Genomic DNA, 17,846 nt, shown 5'->3' on the forward strand with positions numbered 1-17,846 from the left:
CCATCTCAAAGTTCTCTCCGACTTCCCCAAATTTTCTATCAACCTGTTCGCTCCATCTCCCAAACCCTCACCGCTTTTCAATTCGTGAGCTTGGGCCTTCGACGGAGGTTGAAATCGAGGAATGAAAGAAGAGGAGAACGGTTTCAGGCGGACAAAGTTAGGGTTTTGGAGAGTGAAGCCAACTGTGAGTTTCGGATTTTCAATTTTGTAAGAAAACGATCTGTGGTTTGTCCATCATACAATTCGTCGTCCATGACCATACGACGACTGAAGTGAAGACAAGCAGAGAGAGGGAGAGCGAAGCTCAATTTGAACTTTGAAATTTGGGGAACCAGAGAAGGATCGTACGCTTCGTTCTTATTTGTTTCCTTTCTCTGTTTCTCTGAGCTCTAAAATTTTTCATTTGTGTTCTTTCCGAGTTTCCATAGAGCTGATTCCCTTTTCAGTTTTGAGGATTGGGACGTCTTGCAGGCTAAGCATCAGGTATACTTTTTACTCCATTCTTTTCTGCAATTTCTCTTCTACAATTATGTTTTCTTGAAAGACACTCATGGTTCGATTTTTGCATGCGCATCTAGAACCCTAACTCTTTCCTTAAGCGATAACGGCGACTTAAGATTCTTACCAGCCTCGTCTACTCTTAGGACTAAGGAGAGATCTGCAAATCTGCAGGTGCTGCATATTTGTATTTTCAATTAAGGTTTGTGGATTTCGTTTTATCTTTGGACAAAATCCTAATGAAATGCTACCTGAGATCAACACTGTTTGGCGGCCGGCCCTCTGGTTTGGCCGCTGCTAAAGGCGGCAGTGGGGTTTTGAAACCCTAAAATGGGTTTAGGGTTTTACATTTTGGAGAAACGATTTGGGGAAGAAGATGAGGGCGCGCAATTTGGCCATTTAAATCAAAAGTCTAAAGTTTAACGTCTACAATTAACGAAGTGGGTCGAAGTGGGTGTTTTTGTTATTTAGTTTGAAAAGCAAGGGAGGTACGTGGAATTTCCCAAAACTCACGGGTGACAGTGTACATAAGTCATACCTCAAGGGAGGTACGTGATATTTTCCCCTTTTTTTATTGCTTCATAGTGACTCAAGTCAACTTGATGATTGTTTGAGAGACTATCAAACTAAATTGAGACATGATCCAATAGTAATGCCAGTTATAATTAATTGACACTTGATTATTCTTGTTACATGAGATGTTTACACATGTTCTCAGTCTTGGAGAGCAGAAATTAGGGGAACTCGATTTTTTGCTTGGCACAAAAATTAAAACGCCTTAAACCTTTGCTTCGCTCTTGGGCTAGATCTACCTTTCCAAATTTGATGTGGCTCTTAAGGAGGCTAAAGAGAGATTAGATGAAGTTCAGGCTCAAATTGAAAGAGAGGGTATGGATGATCAGCTTTTTGGTCTTGAGGCTAATATAAAGACGTCAATTTTAAAGGCCTTACATTCCCATGAGAAAATAAAGGGTGGAGAAGTCGCATATTCGGTGATTGACTGTAGGTGACAGAAACTCTAAGTTCTTCCATCTCTCTATAAAAATTAGAAAATGAAAGAATTTGATTGGATCTTTAAAAAAGGAGGATGATTCGGTGATTTTTGATCAATCACAATTGGCTTCTTTTGTGGTGAGTTATTATGAGAATTTTCATAAAGTAATTCCGTTGTGCTGAAGAGTCTTCTGTCAAATGTACCTCTTCAAAGTGTCGTTGTAGACCTTGTTTCTTTTAGTGTAATTTCGATCTCATGCAATTTTTATTGTCCGGAACTTTCTTTGATCAAATATCAAATTGTTTGTTTGGGTCAGATTTTGGTTAGACCATGTGTTTAGTGGAAGAGCAAACAATTGTCTTGTTCTGTATGAACTTGTTTGTAAGAAATATTCAAAATAAATAAGTTGGATTAGTGTCAATTTCATATCCAGCAGTTAAGAATTATTGAGAAGTGAATCTTTGTTAGTGATTTTGGTTGTCGGTTTCAAGTAATTCTGAATTACTTATAAATTGATAAAATGACAGAAAATCCATATTAATCAAGGTTTTGGATTTTGATGATGGTGATATTTTTTGGAATAATTCCAAATAGTGATGTATTTTACATTTCACTATAGTGGTGGAAAGATCTGTTTATTATTTAGAAGCTAAGATATTTAGTTGAGAAATGTTTTTTACTAAATAAGTTTGAATGATAAATAACTTTGACATTAATAAAAAATTTTATGCACAAATTATGAATGATAAATAACTTTGACATTAAAGTCACTTTGATACTTAAGTATCCCACATGTCTAAAATTGGGACACCCACAATATACTGCAATTTTAAAAATGAAAAAACTGAGAATGTATGTACCAGAATAGACAAAAACAGTCAAACAAGCCCCTTGAAGTGTCAAAAATACTGAAACAAGGTACTAGGGTGTAGATCGTGAAAAGATGAATACAATGAGCCAAACCAGAGCTCAAACAGAGCTCCCACGTGCCCACAAGTGCTGCCCAAAGATGGCGTGTGAAACCACTCGATATCCGATATGAAATGGTTCAAACGATTCGGTCTATGGTCGAACTGGTTCGGTTCAACCTCTATTTGACCCAGACTAATTGGTCCAATAGTTTTTGGCTCACTTTTCGGACACGTGGGTCGGGTTATCAAGTCAACAGGTTGGGTCACCATGTCAGAAACTGGGTCGGGTCTATCACGTCAATGGGTTATGATTTGGATCTAGATAACATGTGCGAGCTCGCACGTGCACCCGAGCCTGGGTTGACCGAGTCGGTCCGTCCGGGTTCTCGATGACTCGTTTGAGTCAACTCGAAAACCCTACTGAGTCACCGCCTAGAATTTTTTTTTAAATTAAACCTATCGGCCAGTGGATCACTCTCGCTACTTTGGCCAAAGCGTCCGACCGTCGTCGACGGCAATCCACACATCGTCTCATCGAGCCCTTTAATCCGATATAAAGAAACTAAAATTTAACCACTGGATTATTCCTGCAGTGGACAAAAACTATACAGGGTTTGCCAAAAACCTTACGGAAAATTTGTTTTTCATGCTTAAAGTTCGATTTAAGTGTTTAAACTTTGTATTCAATTGATTCTAGGCCTATATGGATGTCTCTAATATCAACTGTTAGAGTAATCTTTGGTTTTGCACAAAACTTTAAAAAAATTCAATACAGAAAACTAAAACACGGTTGAACAATGAATACAGGGGAAATGGTGTGTACCTTGCACCCAAATATATTGAAAAAGACTTCATAAAGCTTCTTCACGACGAACGCAAACAAAACTCTTTTTCTTCCACTTGTACTTCTCAAATTCTTGATGGAAAGAATAGAGAATGAGATCAAGAGACTGTAGAGACCAAAACCAAGTATTTATAATACAAAACCATAATCCTCACCCACCCTACAATGGAAATTGGATTTATTAACCTTAAAGTGGTTCCAAACTTGGTTTATACCCATAGATCCACATCAATAGGCTAGAGTATAATTAATTAAACCCACCAAGAAATCTACAAGGCTTTCCATAATTTATATGATCTTTATAATGAAAATTGGATTTATTAATATGTAATTCTTAAATGCCTTTGGAGCCCTGGTGATCCTCGAATCAAACCATCAGACCTAAAGAAACCATATGCCCATGACCAGTTTGGCATCTTTATTAGGACCAATAATTGTTCCAACTGAGGAATCAGTGCTACTCCAACTATCCATTGTCATAATACAAGGAACAATGGTAGGGAAACCTATCTTTATTCCTTAACCACTTGTGCACTACTTTGATTCCATACATAGGCAAATCACTGAAGGGTACATGAATGAGGTAGTCTCACCATTTACTTTCAATATATAACGACAGACATTATATAAATGTAAGAGAAAATTAGGGGTGTGTGTGTGTATGAAAGAGATGTTCAGAATTAATCAAGTCAATCCATGGGGTGCCACATATTGTGCTTTTATGGCATGTGTTTTTTGGTAGCTGTTTTTTTGGCATGGTTTGAGGGGATTCAGATCCTCTATTGTCGAACTGTGCAGTAGGACAGTGCTGCCAAGACAAGGTGAGGCGTGTAACGCCCCTCTGGCCTTTGCCTGAGCACCTTGCCCGAGTGGGGGTGAGGTGGACACTGCACGCCTCATCGTGTCTTGGCAGCACAGTCCTGCCGAGTAGCTCGATAGTAGAGGATCCAAATTGGGTTTGAGGTATCGACAATGATCAATACCCGATCCAATACTATACACTAAAACCATGAATGTAAGGCAAGTGATCATTGCGTCGTCATGTAGCCCCTGCACCAGTGTTGGTGCTAATGAAAATGTGTCCTGTATTAATATAAATAAGGTTTTTGATTTCACAGAGGGTAGGATGGTAAATTCACGTATTCTTGTTTTTTTTTTTTCCGTACATAAGGGTGGGTTTTGGTACATGAAACGTTTTTTTTACCAAAGAAATATAAGGGATGCCCCACTCAGACTCCTTTTTTCTAAATCATATTACTATTGTGAATGTGAACAAAGGTCCTTAAAATTCCATTATCAAATGTTTACTTTGTTAGGCACTTAGGCCAAACAAAGAAAAGTTCAAAAAGACTCCCTAATTTTCTGAACTCTCAGGTATCACGGGCTTCATGGAAAAGTAAGATTAATCACAAGATTCTGTTGTGATAGTGATTTAATTATACACTCTTCTTGCTGAGATAAACAAACAAACAAAAACTGATGGTTTAAAGTATAACTGAAAAAATCTGATGTGATATCTATGTTAGACTATAAAAAAGTGCCTCTAAGAAGGTCAGGATTATATATTCTATGGTCATAGAAATTTTTTTTTTTCAAATCTTTGGTATAATATGGTCGTAGAATTTTTTTTTTTTTTTTTGTGGATAGAAATATGGCCGTAGAAATAAGCGCCTCTAAAACGTGACTTTCAACGTCATTCCCTTAATTTTTTAATTGTAAGCTTTAAGCGAAGGTAATTTTTTGTCTCCACTAACGTCAGTTTGTATAATAAAATAATAAATAAATGTTTCCTTTGGAGGAGTGTACTGCTCACATCCAGACACGGACGAGAGCAAACCCTATGAAAAGGAGGAAATGATCACCCACCTGATGTTTACTTTAAAATGACAGCAATTTTAAAAAAAGGCGTCATTGTATACTTGTATATATGTTACCAAGGCAATGGAAAATTGACACATTATGGGATAAGGGAGAGGGTTGGGTATGCTAGTGGTAATGCGGTATACAGTAAGTTAGCAATCTCTCCCCCCCCCCCCTTTGAAATGATTCCTTTACCTTCAAAGGGAAGAAGAGAGAGATAGACACACAAGGTGCTACCTTACAATATACCATTAGCATATCCAATCTTTTCCCATTGGGTTAGGGTGAGGGATGATATACCGTAAGCTAGCACCTTATGTGTCTATCACTCTCGTCCCCCCCCCTCCTTTGAAATGACTCCCTTACCCCTCAAAGGGAGGAAGAGAAAGATAGATGCATAAGATGTTTCCTTGTGGTATACCGCTAGTATATCTGACGAGGCTATATGTGAAAATGGAATGAACAAAAAAAAACCAGCCCTGTTCTTTCCTATTCCCACTCCTCTCCTCTTCCTTCTACAATTTTTTCCTTCTCCAAGCTAGAACAACAACTGATATAGTTTAGTTTTTTCAAATTTTGCAAAAGGAAGATGTGGAGCTTGTGGTTGCAGCTGGGGTTTTCATCGATAGACCGAAACAAGCTCTTCTGAAAGGCTGAAATTAGTGCTACCTCCTTGAGTTTTGGGCAATCAAAATAAGGCCATGAAGAGGGTCTTTTCAAGGAAGGAAGGGGGTGGGTGGTCGCGTGGAGAAGAGGCAGAGTGGTGGAGGGAGAGATGCGTAGGGGCGGGGGTCACCGGATAGGGTAGGAGTGATCCATAGGGTTTTAATTTAATTAAACATTTACAATTAGCAATGATAATCAAAACCGTCGCTAATTGGAATGTATTTTAATATTAAAATATGACAAAATGTTCTTTGAACCGGAGGCGCAGGATGCGCCCAGACACATGGAGGGTAGGCGAAATGATCACCCCGCCCTCTTGAATGGCCGAAATGACCGCCCATGTGTCTGGACGCTACCTGCGCTCCCAGCTAGAGAACAATCGTCTTTTAAAATAGCATCGGTAACAATAAACCATTGATATTGGCAATATTTCATAATAACAAAATAAAAAGTAGCTTTAGTAAAATTATCAAATAGCAACGGTAATATTTAAACCATTGATATTGGACTATGCTAGCCCACCTTCCTGGAACCCCGGAAATGATCAGAAAGAGTATGGCAGTCATTTTGTGCGCCCCCTATATCAGTGCACAAGGGCGGCATGTCTTGTGCGATCGGGTGGGGTTCTTTCTCCCTTAATTGAATTAGACTTTAAAATTTGAAATGTGACTAATCTAGACCATGCCCTCTTTATCCAACTGTCAAAATGGACACTTCTACCATGGCATAATAGGTGTTATTTGAGGTTTGGAAGGAAGTGGACCCCTATGACAATAATATCTCGTCTTAAACAAAATATTAAATGATGAAATACATACAGGGGGAAGTTTTCATACACGGCCGTGTAAGCATGCACGATTGTATCCCCTCTCACAAAGAGTTGAAAAAGTCATAAAACCCCACTCATTAATTAATGCCTTGAAACTCCTACTCTCTCACATACACGGCTTACACAGCTGCGTATGAAAACTTTCCCCATACATTATAGATAACTAATTTCGATTTTATATCTTTCCTTTTATACCATTAATTATTATATTGTCTTGTTGTCTAGACTAACAGCATGCTAAATTCTCATAAAAAAAAAAAAAAAGCATGCTTAATTAGAGCTAAATCCATCAACATATCCACCCATGGCAATGCCACTTTTCCCTTTTATTTTTAATAGTTAAATTATTTTCAAGTTTGAAATTTTTAAAAAAATATATATATATACTCGTTTTTTTTTTTTGGGTAGAATAAAAATATATATATATACTCTCGCATCTAATCTTAGGTCAACTTAATATACACGTGTTAGATTCAAGGGCTTCAAGAAACCAAAAAACCCTTTAAATAATTTGGGATTTTTAAATTAAAACATCATCCCTTACGTAAGAATGTAAATAAGTATTAAGGCCGGGAAAATCGCAGAAAAAGTATAAACTCGAATCTTTTGGTGGAGAATGTAAAATATTCCTTCTCCGTACCCTTCTAGGATTATATAATACTTAGAAAGATCCCCTTAATGCTTAATTAATCTCTCTATTTAGAAATATAAAACCATACATAATCATTATTATTAATCATAAATGACCCGTGAAGGGTGTAACGTCACTAGTGACCAACGCCGTACTGTCATACCACGTTGCGTCATTGATGAGATATGCAATCGAAATCATTCACCATGTGATTGGTATTTTATTTCCTTATGAATGATAGATTCCAATCCAACGGTGTAAAAGTAATACCTCCAAAACTGAAAAAGTCCAAAACGTTTTCTTTTGAACTACAAAGCCAGACTTTATACACAAAAAATTTCTCACTTTCTCGGAAATTCTTTCACTCTCTCTCCAAGAAATCTTAAATCTTGCTTGCCAAGAAAACTCTAGTGAAGAACAAAGAACCAAAACTTTCACTATAAATTTGCTTGAAAGCTACTGATCCTCGTCGTATGCAAGCGACAATCTCGATATGGGCGCAGAAGATAATCGAAAAGAACAAGAACCAGGGTTGTTAGATCTGAAAACCTTGAAAGTGATTTCTGTTATCGGTAGAGGAGCGAAAGGTGTAGCTTTTCTTGTTAGAAATGAAGAAACAGGGGAAAATCTAGCTTTGAAGGTAATCTTGAAGGCTTTGATCGAGAAGAAGAGCAAAGAAAATGGAGATAAAGAAGATGGGTCTTCTGTTTACAAACGGATCTGGTTCGAACGAGATGTATTGAAGTCGTTTCAGCATCCATTGCTTCCGAGACTGAGAGGATTTGTGGAAACAGATAAGATCATTGGTTTGGCCATGGATTACTGTCCTGGTGGAGATCTTAACTCTCTTCGGAAGAAACAGACTGAGAAGATGTTCTCCGACGAAATTATCAGGTAAGACAATGATCATTACTAAATTTCAGCTTTTGCTTGCTCTTTTTTTGTATAAATTTCAAGTATTGATTTTCTTTTGTTGGGGGTTTTTCCATTTTAATTTCAGGTTTTATGGAGCAGAATTAGTTCTTGCATTGGAGTACTTGCACGGATTAGGGATTGTTTACAGAGATTTGAAGCCAGAAAACGTAATGATTCAAGAAAATGGTCACCTGATGCTCGTTGATTTCGATCTCTCAACGAAACTTTCTGCGAAATCTCCTGAACCTCGTCAGATTCTTCGATTGAACACAACGAATTCTGAAACCAAATCCATCACTTACAAACGATCTCTATCGCTTTTCCACTGCTTTGGTTCTGGTATTTCGCATGTGGACTCGGACTCTTGTTTTACCGAGTCACGAGATACAACGAGTCAGAGTCCCGATTCGATGTCCACATGTGAAACTGAGAAATCTAACTCGTTTGTTGGCACAGAGGAGTACGTCTCTCCTGAGATCATCCAAGGGAACGGTCACGATTTCACAGTAGATTCTTGGTGCTTAGGGGTTGTCCTCTACGAGATGCTTTATGGACGGACACCATTTCGAGGGGCCAATCGCAAAGAGACGTTCTTTCGTGTTCTGGTAAAGTCGCCGGAGCTTGTTGGAGAACAAACGGCTCTAAGGGATTTGATCGGAAAACTGCTGGAAAAGGATCCGACGAAGAGAATCTCCGTTGAGGGAATCAAGGGTCATGATTACTTTAGAGGCGTAGATTGGGAATCTATTTCTCAGATATCTAGGCCACCGTTTATTCCCTTACGACCTGAAAGGGATATGCAAGGGATTAAGGCAATTGATGTGGAGTTATTTGTACACGGGATTTTTGCTGATGAAGTTGTTGGGAGTATTAAAGGTTCAGTAAATTTGGACGAGAATAACAAGAAGAAAGATGAAGATGATAAAGAAGTCTTGGTGGAGGCTTTGAAAAATTCTTCAAAAGGTCCTGACTTTTCTGTTTTCTAATTAGTCTTGGTGGAGGCTTTGAAAAATTCTTCAAAAAGGTCCTGACTTTTCTGTTTTCTAATTAGTTTTATTGACATAGTCACGCTAACCCAATTGGTGCATGGGAGGGACTCTTTCACGAGTCTTGATCTTTTACATTTCTCATGGACGGTGTGAGATGGGGTTCTTCTTCATACCTTATGGATGGTGTGAGATAACATGGGATGATTACCTATAGGGGAACCGGGATCGCCGCAGGATCCGGCGAACCCATCTGCTTCTCACTATTTACAAAGGAAACCCATAATATGGGAAGCTTACATGCTCAAGGAGAGATATACAGGGTCAAGGGAATTTGCCTTTAATAACTTTTAATCTTTGTTTTTTTTGGTAAGAAATATTTTTTAATCTAGAATATACAATCAAGTAAGACAACAGAGTAGACAAATGAAGTTGAGGCTTTACTGTACTGAGAATTTTTTTGTTTTTTTGTTTTTTTCGTTTTTTTCTTTGTAAATACATAAATTAACAATGTATTCTTTATATTATAATTCATTATTTGTTTCACTTTCATTCATTATTAATAATGTAATTTTTGTTTGTTTCCCCTTTAAGATGAATGAATTCCAAATGCAATTTGATTTGGACGAATATTTATAGTACGTTCCATGGCCGCAACTGGTATGTTGCATGCCATTTATACTTGTTTCTATTATGGAGGGTGGAAGTGTCCTTGTACAAGTCACTTTAAATATAAATAATGTTTGGAACCAAAGAGGGAAATTGCAGGGAAATCGCATGTTTAGTAGGAGACACCTCATGGATTTTTTGTTTTTTGTGTGTGTGTGGAATCTCATGGATCATTTATGTGAGAGAACGTGTTGTTTCCATTCCACTTCAACGTCATCGAGATCCTTTTCTCTTTTTTTCATAAATAATTAAGGGAGAAAGAAGGCCACCCCATCTTGTGTTGTGGCATGTACCTATGCCCAGATACAGTCTGAGGGTAAAATGATTAGCACACCCTTTGTCTTTTCATGGGGCCAAGGTGTACATTTCATGCCCAACTGTGTCTGTGTGCATGTACATGCCACAGCACATGATCGAGTGGCATTCCTTTTCCCTTGAGTAAATTTCAATGTGGAATTAGGAATATGGTATGAAATCGTTTCATCACAACTTTGAAATATTCAAGTTTCCTTTGCTTGAAGGTAAATGGATAGAAGTTTATCTTAAAAAAAGGACCATAAGATTTTTCAATTTTGCAATTGTTACATTTGATGTGGAAAAAATATATATATATAAAAGGAACACTCATTGGAAAATCAGGTTTTTTAACTCGACTTGAAGTCCTCAGAACTTGTTGACTCAAACAAGTCAATCTCTTAAAGGGCGAGTCTTGTTTTTTCAATTTTTAAATATATATATAAACATTAAGAAAGACAATATCATGACTTTTATGATGTTTTATGAGGAGAATAAACATTAAAATAGCTTGTATTTAAGAGACATGATGGAAGGGTAAAAAAACTAAGGAGTTGGATGACTTTAAACTTTGGTATATGAGGGATAAAATTGTTAACAAAACAGATTTTTTTGAATGCTTGAATGATCAATTAGACCAAGCAAACTCTTATATTTATAAAATCAAAATTACAACTTAAAAGACATAATTGTCCCTACTCTAGCCGACTCTAGCAAGAGAGTTAGTAGTACATAAAAGCATAAAAATATAAACCCAAAAAGGACCATGGGTATTCTGGTGTATATTATTCAACACTCCCCTTCAAGTTGGAGCGAAAATATCAAACATGTCCAATTTGACTAAAACAGGATGAAACATCTTTCCAGAATGTCCCTTGGTGAAAATATCAGCAAACTGATCAACAGACTTCACAAAGGGAACACAAATCAGTCCTTCTTCCAACTTTTCCTTAATGAAATGTCTATTCACCTCAACATGCTAGGTACGATCATGTTGTACTGGATTATGTGCAATGTTGATTGCAGCCTTGTTGTCACAATACAATATTATAGGGAGACGAATAGGAATACCAATGTCTTGTATTAAACCCTTCAGTCATAGTAGCTCAAAAATTCCTTGTGCTATAACACGAAACTCTGCTTTCGCACTAGAACGAGCTACTACATTCTGTTTCTTGCTACACCAAGTGACAAAATTGCCACCTACAAAAATACTGTAACACCCCTCCCCAAAATATCATAGGAATGTTACTAGGATATATGCTTATATCCCAACACCTACCAGGATCGTGGATGCAGTGACTAACACTCACAATCCATAATCAAAATAATCAAAATCAGAGCAGCGGAAAACAAGTTAAAATATAAAAGAATCAGTAGAGAGGAAATCTATCAGTTATATCATAGTAATTAATTGTGTTTCAATTATCCATTATTTTTTCACCCAAGTGTTTGAGACAAGATATGATTATCATATTCCAAAATATACATCGATGGCAGAAAGAAAAGTAATACATCAATGTATCAAAATGAATACCAAGCCCTCAGTTAAAATGCCCCACTGGCACAACAATTGCATGTGCGTCCAGCCTCATGTCCACTAGAGCCTGGTGGCCATCGATCATAACTAGGATGCACCACCAGAGGAGTCCCAACAATATTATCCAGCATAAGTACCCATGCATCACAATCTAAAAAGTGGGTATCCACATGGAATGAGATTCACTAAACCCAGTGAGCAATTAGAACATGCAAACACACACAACATAGCCCATCAATGCAATCACAATGACGCAACCCAAACATGATAGACGAATCCCACAGCGTCCCATACCACCAAGATAATTCGTACACCAAGTCCGATTTACAATCATGTCACATGAATGAGTTCAATTTTATTATTATCCACCTAACAACCAAATGCCTAAGTCTGGTCTAGTGCTACTGTAAGACCCTAAGTAGCATTCCCGGCTCTCCATCACTCACACGCGGATGGTCGACCCCGAGTTACGCTGGGAGCCTATCGGTCTCGGTTCCTACATGAGAATCGTCGGTCCCAGTACCTATATCAAAATCGCTGGTTTACCCAGCTAACTCCCAATGTTAATCCCATTACCACGGTTCCAGTCCTATATTGGAATCGCCGTTCCTCGCACCTATATCTGAATCGTTGGTTTTTCTGAAAGGATTATCCAACACATAAACCCATGTTGGCTAGGGTCGTAGCACTGGGTATAATGTCATCCTAATCAGCATTCAACTAAATGCATATTAGGATACGTACATGTGTAGGCCAAAGATCGAGTCCATAGTACCCACATCAAAATCGCTATCCTCTTACCCCCTCTAGCTTACACATGGATATAAAATTTTATATCACATGGCGATCCCAAATCTGGAGCACACTTACGGTACTTGGATCCCATTGATCAAATCGATCTCACAATCACATTCATTTCCACAACTTATCACATAACCATCATCCATTCACCATTCACATGCATGTCTTAACACATATCCACATTCATATTCATAATCTTAACACATGTCCATATTCATATTCATAATCTCGCCATAACAATTCAAAAGTAAACATAATTCTTAAGCATCTAACATTCAACAAGATAGAATCCTACATAGCTAATCCTAGATTATCATTTGTATAGCATATGAGATTCTAATTAGATAAACATAATGATTCACATCATTGAAAAAATAAGCAGAGCATATGCATGAATGACATTCACACACAATGAGTGAGAAACATTTCAAAAAATTAAGTCGAGTATCTAATCCACTCACCTTGTTCTTCGAATCGATGATTCTAACCAAAATCTGATTCCCACGTGTACCAGTACGACCTCTCCGGGCGGTTGTAATTGTCTAATTTAATATGTTTAGAAGTTGTTAATAGTTTTATGCAACCCCCATTAAAATCCCTTAAAACCCCTACTTAAACATCCTTGAAGTAGGCAAGGTCGCCGGAGTAATTTCAGTTCTACTAAAGTTATCAATGCACAACAACCAGATTTGAACCCACTTTATATGTCCTTCCACTCCGATTGGGTCAAAGGTTTCTTCATATAAAATGTATCCCTTTAAGTCTAGTTTACAACACATTTTGAATCATGTCGATTGATTATATATCGACCAAGTTATGGTCGAAATAGTGGGCAAAGGTCAATCTGACCGGCAGGAACAATTGTGCCCAGTGCCAGGAACAATCTATAGGGTGTTCCTGCCGGTCCTTCCTGCCGGTGGAGAACATAAGCTCACCAGAAGGAACAACAAGTTGCTCCAGCAGGAAGATGTCCAGGAGCTTCCTGCCGGTGCAACCCGGTCATACCCGAGAAACTATGAAATAGCTAGGGCTTGGGTCTTGGGTCACTTTCAAGCTCTTTTGAGCTATGAGGGGTGTTTGGGTGGTCTTCATACCCCTATAGGATGGTTATCCATCCCTTGATTAGCCCCAATTTGAAGTGGGTGCGAAACCAATTGGATTTTGGTTCAAACTTCATTTTTGAATGGTTTCCTCCATGGAAGGCGTTAGTTTTCAATGGAAGAAGGTTGGAAGATGTTTAAGGGAGTGAACACACCCCAATTAAGGCATTACACATGTCTCAACAGAAATCCTAAGGTCCTACCCCATGAATCCTTGATATAAATACTGCCCTAAAATGAAATTCTAAATTAGGAAGGTGAAAAGAGAGATAAACTCACCAAGAGGGTAGGGTGAGCTTGAGGAAGGGTAGCTCCTTTCCTTCTTCTTCTCCTTCTCTTCTTCTCATCCTCTTCTTCTACTTCTTCTTTTTCTTCTCTTTTACTCCATGATTTTAGCTTCTCAAATGGGTGAAATGCCCAAATGAAATGGTCATGAGGATTTTAACTAAAAGTCTCTTGGCCTTGGAGCTTCTTTGGCTAAGCAATAAATCCTTAGGTCCAAATGGGTTAGGGCTTGTTTGGCCAGACATAAAGTCTTAAGGTCTGATTCAGCTTATTGGGCCATTTCATACACTTAGGCCCACAGCCCAACACTATCCAGAGTATAATGACCACAGTGCCCCTAAGTCCAGTTAATGTCAGATACGGGTAGGTAGGTCCCACTCGGTCTAGGTAGCGTACATGCATACTCTCTGAACAATAACCCCTATAAGCCTTCATTACAAGCATGACTTAGAGTGAGTTGACCTTAGTGCCCTAGACCAAGTTAGCATTAAGTAAGGGCAGGTCCCAATTAGGATTAGGTGGGACCCACAACCATTTAATTTAGTTTTAAGGCTTAAATGGCCTATTTTGGCTCGAATCGAGCCGGGACTTTCTCCATTACACTCGTACACCTTTGAGGGCATTAATGCTATAGATCATACGCATCGATTGCCATTAGCTATCAAGCATGGTTGAAGCTAATTATTCATGGTTAGCCACTTATCACTAGTTATCCGGGTGGGGATTCAGGTACCCCACCCGACTGACTTCACACCACGATACATACACAGAGGGTAGTCGACAATTCTATCACATTAATTATATTCTCCGACCTTACCATAAATAGTTCTATCCTTGACTGCTACAGTCTAAGGTCACCGATGTCGACAGTTGCCGGTTCAAAACACCTATTATCAAAATTTCAAATTAGCCCAGATTTTTAGGCACGAGCATAACATGTACAATACCTACAGATAGATTTATAGTCAGGAGAACCAACCCAATCAACATCATTATAGGCTTCTATCCGTAGGTGATCATAAGGAGACAAGAGTATACCTTTCCCTGGAGTTGACTTCAAGTAATGAAGAATACGATGAATAACCTCCATATGGGAAGAGTAGGGATCATGCATAACTGACTCACAGTACTCACTTCTATAGCAATGTTAGGACGTGTGTGTGAGAGAGATAAATCAACTTCCCTACCAGCCTTTGGTACTGGCCTTTATCAACAGGTTCACCTTCCTTTTTTTTGAAACGAACATTAGCATCCATAGGAGTATCTGAAGGGTGACATCCTAACAAACTAGTTTCTGTCAACAAATCTAGGATATACTTCCGTTGGGAGAGAAACTTGACCTTAGAAGACCTAGCAATTTCAATTCCAAAGAAGTACCTTAACTTTCCTCGATCTTTAATCTCAAATTCTTGTCCCAAAAAATTCTTTAGATTGCTAATTTCATCACCATCATTACCGGCTACCACAATATCATCAACGTAGACTATAATAACAGTGATTTTTTCACCAACTCTTATAATAAAAAGAGTGTGATAAGCATTACTCTATTTATAACCTACAAAAATCATGGCCCTGTGAAACCTATCAAACTATGCTCGAGGTGACTGCTTCAATCCATAAAGTGCACGCTTTAATCTACAGACTTTACCTTGGGTCTTGTCACAAGAGAACCCTGGTGGAATATCCATGTACACCTCCTCATCAAGTTCTCCATTGATAAAAGCATTCTTCACATCTAGTTGTTGTAAATCTCATCCAAGATTAACTGTATAGGATAATAGAACTCAGACAGTATTCAGCTTTACAACAAGGGCAAAGGTCTCCTAATAATCAATGTCATTAGTGCAATTCAAAGGAGAAGGAAGAAGGCTGACGCAATTGGGAAGGTACTGTTGTAGGAGGAAGGCAACCATCATCAAGTAGGTAAAATTCACCATGAACTTTACCACATCCAATCGTTCACCCCATGTCCAATAACTGAAAAACACAATGAGTGGGAAAAAAATGTTACCTTGCAATTCAGATCTTTAGAAAAACTACTAATGGAAAGAAAATTAGTAATAAAATTGAGAATATGTAATACTGAAGACAATGTAAGCGATGATGGGCAACTAATGGAACCCTTTCCTGAAATGGAGGAGAGGGAGCCATCAACCACCCTGACTTTATCGTTGCCAGAAGTATAGGAGAATATGTATGAAAGAGGCTAGAAGAACTTGTCGTGTGATTAGTGGCATCAAAGTCTATAATCTATGGGGAAGAGACAACTGATGCACAATGACCAGCAAACAGAATACCTGAATGCGCAAAGTGGGAACCTGATGGAGTGGAAGAACTAGCAGGAAGAGATGTAGAAGAAGCAGCAGAAGCCTTTAACATACACCTGAAAGCCTGTACTTCTTCCTGGGAGAGGTTGTGTTCAGAAGTGGGGTTGTAGTTACACTTTCAGTGTGATTAGCCTTATTTTTAGTTTTACGACGACCACGTTTGGCTTCAAAATCAATAGGTTTCCCATATAGTTTTCGGCAAGTAGCCTTCGTCTGATAAGGTTTGTTACAATATTCACATTTAACAGGCTCCTTGGTGGAAGTGGTAGCAGTAGGAGAACCATTAGTAGTAGGAGCAGGGCTAGAAAGTTACCTATAAAAGTGGGATTCACGCTAGTCAAATTGACTTCTTCCTAACAAGAAAGGCTGACAGATTGGTGTGTAAGGATTGTAAGGTTATTTTCTGGGGAGAGCTTAACAACCCAACATAGATTGGTGACCTTGGATATGTGGTGGAGATTAAAAGGGGAGGACCTTAAGACTTTTATTGATAATATGGTCAAGCAAGGAATGTGGGACTTCAAAGGAGATACCAATGTGATGTAGCAGGAGATGATGACTTGAATTAAGAGGATTGCCAAAGATGTACTAGGGGAGGCGAAAGGTAGTCGCCAGACCCCTAGAGAGACAGCTATTAAAACCAAGAAAGTGTATTTTAGGACTTGGCAAAGAACTAAGGAAACGAAGGATAAAATGAGGTATTATGATGCTAGAAATAAAGCTAGGAAGATTGTGGGGATAGGACAAAGAAATATGAGGATCTCTATATCAACCTAAACACAAAAGAAGGCTATATATAAGATTGCTAAGATGAGAGAAAGGAAGAATAGAGATTTCGATCAGGTGAGGTGTATCAAGGATGATGAAGGAAGAGCGTTAGTAAGGGATGAGGACATTGTGAAGAGATGGAACGAGTATATCTATGACCTACTAAATGGAGATAGGCCGAGTAGAAGTGACCCACACGAATACCCTATTCATCATAATACCACACATCATAGATATGTTCCAAAGATTAGTGTGGCAGAAGTTAAAGAAGCCCTAAGAAAGATGAAACCAAGTAAGACAACAGGCCCTGATGAGATTCCAATAGAAATGTGGAAATCATTAGGATGGTGTGGGCTTTGCTGGCTAACCAAGTTGTTTAATAGGATTATGAACACCAGGAATATGCCAGATGAATGGAGGAGAAGCATTGTAGTCCCGGTCTATAAAAATAAAGGTGATATTCAAAGCTGCAATAACTACAGAAACATAAAGCTAATGAGTCACACAATAAAAATTTAAGAGAAGGTTATTGAAGCTCGATTGATAAAAGACTCTTATCTCGATGAACCAATTTGGCTTTATGTCAGGTAGATCCACGATAGAAGCTATCTACTTATTGATGAGGCTTATGAAAAGATATAGAGATAGCAAGAAGGATCTCCATATGGTCTTCACTGACTTGGAAAAAGCCTATGACTGAGTCCTTAGAGATATAATCAGAAATGTCCTAGTGAAGAGGGGGGTATCAAGTAAATATGTGGATGTCATTAAAGATATGTATGAGGGTGTGGTGACTAGAGTGAGCTCTGTGGGAGGCTAGGGCAAAGAATTCCCAATTACGATTGGATTACATCAAGACTCAGCCTTAAGCCTTTACCTCTTTGCACTTATCATGGACGATATAACCAAGAACATTCAAGATGAGGTC

General features: G+C 38.4%; 1 protein-coding gene across 1 annotated transcript; it reads left to right on the forward strand.

Moving 5' to 3' along the window:
* The first annotated feature begins 7,726 nt into the window (after positions 1 to 7,726).
* Positions 7,727 to 9,134, forward strand: LOC122657841 (serine/threonine-protein kinase OXI1-like). The gene is made up of 2 exons (XM_043852634.1): positions 7,727 to 8,127; positions 8,234 to 9,134. The coding sequence occupies exons 1-2, from the start codon at positions 7,727 to 7,729 to the stop codon at positions 9,132 to 9,134; spliced, it is 1,302 nt and encodes a 433-aa protein (XP_043708569.1).
* Positions 9,135 to 17,846: the final 8,712 nt, after the last annotated feature.

The sequence above is a fragment of the Telopea speciosissima genome, chromosome 4 (genome assembly GCF_018873765.1).
Source record: "Telopea speciosissima isolate NSW1024214 ecotype Mountain lineage chromosome 4, Tspe_v1, whole genome shotgun sequence".
Taxonomy (NCBI): Eukaryota; Viridiplantae; Streptophyta; class Magnoliopsida; order Proteales; family Proteaceae; genus Telopea; species Telopea speciosissima.